The following is a 7,425-nucleotide window of genomic DNA, read 5'->3' as shown; positions in this document are numbered from 1 at the left end:
AATATTTTATATTTTATATATATATATATGCATATATCCATATTATGTAAGATTTTAAAATTTACATGTCAACACATATTGTGTGGTGTCCCATGTCAGTGTATGATATAACAGTAACCTCTTGATTTTTCCTTCCCTCGTGGTCTTGAACTTCTTTCCATTTTATATTGCTATATATATAATTTTTTTTGCTTCTTCTTCTTCTTGTTTTTTTATTATTATTTTTGAGAGTTCGTGAAGTTTATTCAAAGGCCTGTGAGTCTCTGACACCCTGTGAGGATTGTCGGTTCAGTATCCAATATCTACTACTTTAGTACTTTGATCTTGCTTAGCGGGAAAATCTATTACTGCAAAATAAATAATAAAAGAAAGAAAATCTCTTCAGTCTTCTTGTAGTGAAGTTATTCAGCTGAGTGAATCACTGAACTATGCTAGCACAATATTTAGGAGGCTAATTAAGAAGGAGGAAAAACTGTGCCAACCATGAAGTTCATGAAACTAGGTTCTCGTCCTGATACTTTCTACACTTCAGAAGCAGTTAGGTACAAAGCATCAAAATTTCTTGCTTCTTTCTTTCTCTCTCTCTCTCTTCGGAATATCATGTCTCTAACTGTAGTTCCTTATTATTTTTGTTCTCAGGTCAGTTTCTTCTGAAGTTTCCAGTGACCTCATAGTTCAAGTTAAAGGAAGTAGATATAATCTTCACAAGGTATATATATACTTCGTTCATAAATCTAAAAATATGATATGACTTTTTTTTTCAATTCAAAGTTGAAATATTTTTTGTTGAGGGTGTTACAGTTTCCATTACTGTCCAAATGTTTGCGACTTCAAAAGCTATGCTCAGAGTCCGTTGATTCTTCATCTCAGCACCAAATAGTTCAACTAGCCGATTTCCCCGGCGGCGTTGAAGCATTTGAGCTCTGTGCAAAGTTCTGCTATGGAATCACCATAACTCTAAGCCCTTACAACATTGTAGCCACAAGGTGCGCCTCCGAGTATCTTCAGATGACAGAGGAAGTTGAGAAAGGTAACTTGATCCACAAGCTTGACATCTTCTTCAACTCCTGCATCCTCCGCGGATGGAAGGACTCCATCGTGGCGCTTCAGACCACAAAGGCTTTGCCATTGTGGTCCGAAGATTTGGGAATTACTCGAAGATGCATCGAGGCGATAGCCTCCAAGGTGTTGAGCCATCCTTACAAAGTGAGTATCTCGAATAGTCTTTCCAAAAGGATTGTGAAGGAAGATGATTTTTCTTGCGCTTCTAGTAAGGGATGGTGGGCTGAGGATTTAGCTGAATTGAGCATAGACCTCTACTGGAGGACGATGATAGCGATTAAATCCGGCGGCGGTGAAAAGATTCCGTCGAATCTCATCGGTGATGCATTGAAAGTCTATGCATCAAGATGGTTGCCAAATGTCACCAAGAGTTTTCATTATGTAAAGAAACAGACTATGGTTTCAGACTCTGATTTCGGCTCTAGCTCTGACTCACCAAGCGAATTAACCTCGAAGCACAGGCTCCTTTTGGAGTCAATAATGAGCTTGATTCCGGCGGAGAAAGGAGCGGTTTCTTGTAGCTTTGTTTCGAAGCTGTTGAAGGCTTCGAATATTCTGAACGCTTCGTCTTCCTCCAAGATTGAATTAGCGAAAAGAATAGCACTTCAGTTGGAAGAAGCAACGTCGAATGATCTGTTAATACCTTCACTGTCCTACACAAATGACACACTCTATGATGTTGATTTGGTGATTACAATATTGGAGCAGTTTATGTCACAAGGGCAGAGTCCTTCGACTAGTCCTCCGAGGTCCCGGCTCTCCTTCGAACGGAGGCGGTCGCGTTCTGCCGAGAACATCAACTGCGAGTTTCAAGAGAGTAGGAGGTCTTCAGCATCTCACAGCTCAAAACTTAAGGTTGCAAAGCTTGTTGATAGGTACCTTCAGGAAGTTTCAAAGGATGTGAATGTTCCTTTATCAAAATTCATTTCCCTTGCTGAAATGATTCCAGATTTTGCAAGAACTGACCATGATGATCTCTACAGAGCTATTGACATTTATCTCAAGGTAAATATTGGAATTATTTTTCTTCCTTTTACAAATGACTGCATTTTAATTTCTACTATGGTTCTAAAGTAATACAGAAATTGGTAAATAAAATAAAATACACAGCGGCTAACTGTTTGAGATTTCCTTTCAAATTTTATGATGTGGGACAGAATTAGTGGATAACCAATTATCTTGACCTTAAAATCTTGTCTTATTCAGCATTTATTGGCTGTTAGGTGTAATCTGACCCACCAAAAATTCAGCCTTAATAATAATGTGTACACGTTCTTCTGACTCTGATGTACACATTCAGGTATTTCTGGCTTCATTTGGCTGAAAAACATGAACAAAAAATTTGCACCTCAGATTTACATCATGTTGCTACAATGCCAGTAATATGTCCAATTGATAGACAGAGGTTAAAGGGGATGAATGTTGTTTCAGTACATAACATGATTGATTTGATTTGTGACACTTCCTCAATTCCCATTTTCCATGGAAAGAATTTTTACCGTTAGTGAATCAATTTCTAAAGAGGAAGTATAGGGAGTCAATAGAGTATCTATATAATGTGTACAATGTGGGTTTAGGGATGTTCGATTTAGTAGAATATCATATGTTTATTATCCCTGATACCCGGATGGTTATTTTGAATAATATAGGTGTATTGTGTTTGAGAAATTAGTAATATTTTACCTAAATGTTCATTTTTTAACTCATATTGAGTCAAATAAATAGTCCATTATACACATTGTACAAATATTCCATTGACTTTCTAGCGGGATTCATTTCTAAATGGTATAATTCTACCGATTTTACCTCCAAACTATTTAACGCTACAAAAACAATTAAACATGACTATAGTATTTAAAAGATGAGTAATGGCTTTAACGCTAAGGAACTAATATTATGACAATCAATTTCAATTAATACTGTAGCAAGCTCTCAAATAAGTTCGGTATGAAATTCGCTAAAGATGAGTTTTTATTGAATTTGAATTTTAGAAGTTTCTTTTAATTAAGTTTTTGATATTCTTACAGCCTAAGCAAGAGAAAGTTATAGAAATAAAAAAAATAGCTAGGATTTATTTTATTTAACTTTTATTAATTATCACAATAATTAATGAATACTAAATAAGGCAAGTTATGACTGTTTTTGACTAATTTTCTTTGGTTACTAACATTTTTGTTCTATTCAAAATATACTTGAAGCACAAATTCTTTTGAACGTTGTTTTAATTTTAGTTATAGTAACAACGTCTTAATATGTTCAAGTGAATTTGCATACCAAATATATTTTCCGAGTAACATGTGCTTGATTAGGTTTTTCGGGACTTCAAACTTTAGGAATTTCAATTACGCGAAGTTATCAACCTTTTTCATATTTCTGGTTTTGGAGAACGCCTTATTTACATTACTATGATCTGATGAAACATGCAGGCTCATCCAGAACTCAACAAGAGCGAACGGAAGAGGATATGTCGAATCCTCGACTGCAAGAAACTATCCATGGAAGCGTGCATGCATGCAGCACAGAATGAACTACTCCCTCTAAGGGTTGTTGTCCAAGTTCTCTTCTTTGAGCAAGCCAGAGCAGCTGCAGCCGGCGGCTACAGTGCCAAAGTTACCTCGGTCGACTTTCCGGGCAACATCAAGGCCTTACTAGCAGCACATGGAATTGACCCTTCAAATTCAAAGCATGCAGCACCAACCTTAAGCTCTACCACAAGCATTCATGGTGGTGAGAATAATTGGTGTGTTTCTGGCTTCAAGTCACCAAAATCAAAGTCTTCAACAACTCTGAGGATGAAGCTAGCTGAGGATTATGAAGATGACTTGGGCAATGATGATGAAATTGGGAGAACCTCTAGATTTAAGGCCATTTGTGCTCTTCCTACTCAACCAAAAAGAATGCTTAGTAAGTTCTGGTCTACCAATAAAACAGCTACCTGAAAATAAAAATGGACACCAATTATGTGCAGCTGAATTGATAACTATCTTATGATATAAAATACAAAGACGCTGAGATGGAAAATACTTAGCAAAAAATTGTGGCCTAAAATCTACCTAAAATCAGTATGTTTCTATACCTATTTTTTTTCTTTTTTCTAAACATATTTGTATCTCTTAATATTCCTGTCTTTTTATCTTAGGATAGTTCATGATGAAGTCTATTAGTTTTTGGTTTGTAATGGTAATTTAGGTCTTAGAGGGTAACATATATTCTGCTTTGTTATTTCTGTAAAAGCCCTTGTAACTTCTAGGAGAATTCAAGCATCTAAAAAAAATGTGCATTGTTGATGTAACCATGTAATAATATTGATAACAATAACAAAAAGATTTTTCTCAATTAGGAGGGGGAAAATCTCTTTGGGGCAAAATCTTTAATCCCATGTCAAAAATATGGAACAGGAATCTTAGGTGTAATTGACAATTCGTGGGGCCAAAGATGCTGTTTTTGTCTTCAAATCTGCAACACTTGTCTCCTGTCATATGCTGTAGTATTAGCACTTTGGTCTTTGACATTATTCAATTTATTTTTCTAATTTTTTTTCTATTTATTTGGTATTTTCACGTGTCTGAGATATTCCAATACTGTAGTATCTGATTTATATTCGTCATATCTATTTGTATCCCCCACATAATCTCGTCCTTATCGAATTTATATCCAATTATGGACAAGATTTGAAGCATTGTTGCACATAATTAACGTCAACTTGTATTAATTGTTCCAATCTTAGTTTGGCAAAGAATTGCCTTGGATACAGACAACAGGAGATAAGAACAATGAGTTACGTTTTAGGCCCACTAAACATTCATTTTACTTTTATTTTTCACTTTTTTTTTTACCTAATGCCAATTCCTCCTAACTTAAATTCTTTTTCATTGCAGTTATTCCACTGTCCCCCCCTATCCTAGCACTTAGTCACTGTCGCCAAAGCTTCCCAGTGCCACCCTTGCCCGCGCGTCACTAACCCTATGAAGAGAATCGCGGTTCCGTCATCAACCCGACAACGCACCATTGCCCCTTTGTCAACGATGTGTCGTCGCTGCTTTTCTCGCTAACCCGCTGAGGAGAATCGCAGTTCTCCGGTTGCTCGGATGCAGTCGTGTCTTTTTCTCATCCTTTCGTACATCGCTGCTCTGTCCATTTTGAAACCCACGAAGTAACTCACACCGTCATCGAGTTAAAGGTCGTCACTGCTCTAACGTTGCACTTTTGTCCTTACTTTCACATCGCTACATACGTTGTGTCTTCTCCACTTCCATGGCGTAATATTTTAATTTTCTTGGTTCACCTAAATATTATGAACATGTACATCTTAGTAAAAAGAATCATATGCATATATAGTAAGATAAATATTTTGTAAAATATGTGCATGTAGAATTAAACAAATTAAATAAAATACTAATAGTATATCTAAATAAATATTATTTTAAAATAAAAAAAATTATTTGTAAAAAAATATTTAAAATTATGATTAAATTTAATTAATTTAAATTTTGATTTTTGAAATTAAAATTATTTTTTTTTAATTTATTATTTACATTGTTAAAAGAAAACGATATTATCGTATACTTTTTCTGTATATATTGAACCAATCAAATTGGTGCTATTGATATCAAATTAAAGATGTTATGCAATAAATAAATAAATAATCAACCTAAAAAAGTTGGTCAAACAATAAATAAGAGTAAAGAATAAGATCTGCCATTGATATGATATGATATGTTTTTCTGCTAAGTATCATTATCAAACTGACACCTTAATTAATTAAAACTATTCTGATCTGCATGACTCATCGTCAGCGTGCTTATTATTTGGTGTTGAATTTTTTTTTAAATTTATCTTTTACAATAAATTTTAAATACCTAAATTTTATTAATTTTTATATTTTTAAATTAAATACTAAATATTTAACTTTTTTTTTTTTACAATTAGATACTAAATTTTCAGATATAATAACAGACGCCTTCAAAGAAGAGAAATTCTCCATATACAAGCATTTTTTTATACAAGTCTTTACAAGTTATTATATTAACGCGCTTGAACGTTACTGCACGTTCTTCTTCCTCTTCCTCTTCTTCTTTTTTTCTTTCGTTTCTTACTTTCTCTTTCTCCTTCTTCAACCGTTACTGCACAATTTCACTGCATCGTCTTCTTCTTCTTGCTGCACATTCTTCTTCCTCTTCTTCTTCTTCTTTTCTTTCGTTTTTTGCCTTCTCTTTCTCCTTCTTCATTTACGTGCTTTTCTCTTTGTTTTCTTTTTTCGTTATTCTTGATTTCCATTATTTTTTGATATCAAGCTCTGAAATCATTTTTGAAGAAGAAGAAGCAGCAGAATATGAGGAGGAGAAAGAGAAAGAGTTCTGAATTATGCATAAAGTGTCCTTTGGGTGTATTTTCTATAATCGTTTGGGTGTATTTTCTGTAATCGTTTGGGTGTATTTCTGAAGTTTCATTATTTTCAAAACGATTTCAAAGCTTGATTTCAGAAACCATGAAAATAAAAAAAAAAGAAGTAAGAATACCAGTAATAAACGAGTAAAACAACTAATGAAAAGGCAAAGAGAATAACGAAGAAATATCGTTTGGGTGTATTTTCTATAATCGTTTGGGTGTATTTCTGAAGTTCTATTATTTTCAAAACGATTTCAAAGTTTGATTTCAGAAACCATGAAAATCGAAAAAAAAGAAGCAAGAATACCAGTAATAAATGCAAGTAAAACAACTAATGAAAAGGCAAAGAGAATAACGAAGAAATATCGTTTGGGTGTATTTTCTATAATCGTTTGGGTGTATTTTCTATAATCGTTTGGGTGTATTTCTGAAGTTTCATTATCTTCAAAACGATTTCAAAGCTTGATTTCAAAAACCATGAAAATCGAAAAAAAAACGAAGCAAGAATACCAGTAATAAACGCAAATAAAACAACTAATGAAAAGACAAAGAGAATAACGAAGAAATACATGGAGGAGGAGGAAGAAGAAGAAGAAGGAGAAGAAGAGGAAGAGGAAGAGGAAGAGGAAGATGAGTTGTTCATAATCCACGGTGAGTGAAGAAGAAGAAGAAGAAGAAGAAGAGGAAGAGGAAGAGGAAAAGGAAGATGAAGATGAGTTGTTCATAATTCACGGTGAGTGAAGAAGAGGAAGAGGAAGAGGAAGAGGAAGAGGAGTCGTTCATAATTCACGGTGAGTGTAGCGCTTTGGAAATTAAATAACGCATTAAAAGACTCTAATGTGTAGCAACTTATAAAACTTGTAAGTCAAAAAGATTTGTATGTGTAGCAAGCCTCTTCAAAGAAACACTTTGTATGCAGTAAGTTGTAACTAACAAATCCCGGAAGCACCAAAAGAGCAAAATGGGATGCTCAAT

At 34.3% G+C, this 7,425-nt stretch overlaps 1 protein-coding gene across 2 annotated transcripts; it reads left to right on the top strand.

Moving 5' to 3' along the window:
- Window positions 1–226: 226 nt before the first annotated feature.
- On the top strand, window positions 227–5,386 carry LOC130979528 (BTB/POZ domain-containing protein At1g67900-like). Of its 2 annotated transcripts, XM_057902988.1 has the most exons (5): window positions 227–542; window positions 640–709; window positions 802–2,067; window positions 3,489–3,966; window positions 4,941–5,386. In XM_057902988.1, the coding sequence occupies exons 1-5, from the start codon at window positions 484–486 to the stop codon at window positions 5,021–5,023; spliced, it is 1,956 nt and encodes a 651-aa protein (XP_057758971.1). In that variant the 5' UTR covers window positions 227–483; the 3' UTR covers window positions 5,024–5,386. The 2 variants fall into 2 exon arrangements, with proteins under 2 accessions (XP_057758971.1, XP_057758972.1); XM_057902989.1 differs by lacking the exon at window positions 4,941–5,386 and having other exon boundaries at window positions 3,489–4,475.
- The last annotated feature ends 2,039 nt before the right edge of the window (window positions 5,387–7,425 follow it).

This window comes from Arachis stenosperma, chromosome 5, assembly GCF_014773155.1.
Source record: "Arachis stenosperma cultivar V10309 chromosome 5, arast.V10309.gnm1.PFL2, whole genome shotgun sequence".
NCBI classification, from domain to species: Eukaryota; Viridiplantae; Streptophyta; class Magnoliopsida; order Fabales; family Fabaceae; genus Arachis; species Arachis stenosperma.
The sequence above is the reverse complement of the archived record's forward strand: the minus strand, read 5'-3'. Positions and strand labels throughout refer to the sequence as shown.

Bases quoted from the DNA above. Each gene is read 5' to 3' on its own strand.
- LOC130979528 (XM_057902988.1), top strand. From the start codon at position 484: ATGAAGTTCATGAAACTAGGTTCTCGTCCTGATACTTTCTACACTTCA. The intron at 543-639 runs GTACAAAGCATC...TTTTGTTCTCAG, and splicing joins TACACTTCAGAAGCAGTTAG to GTCAGTTTCTTCTGAAGTTT. The intron at 2,068-3,488 runs GTAAATATTGGA...TGAAACATGCAG, and splicing joins CTATTGACATTTATCTCAAG to GCTCATCCAGAACTCAACAA.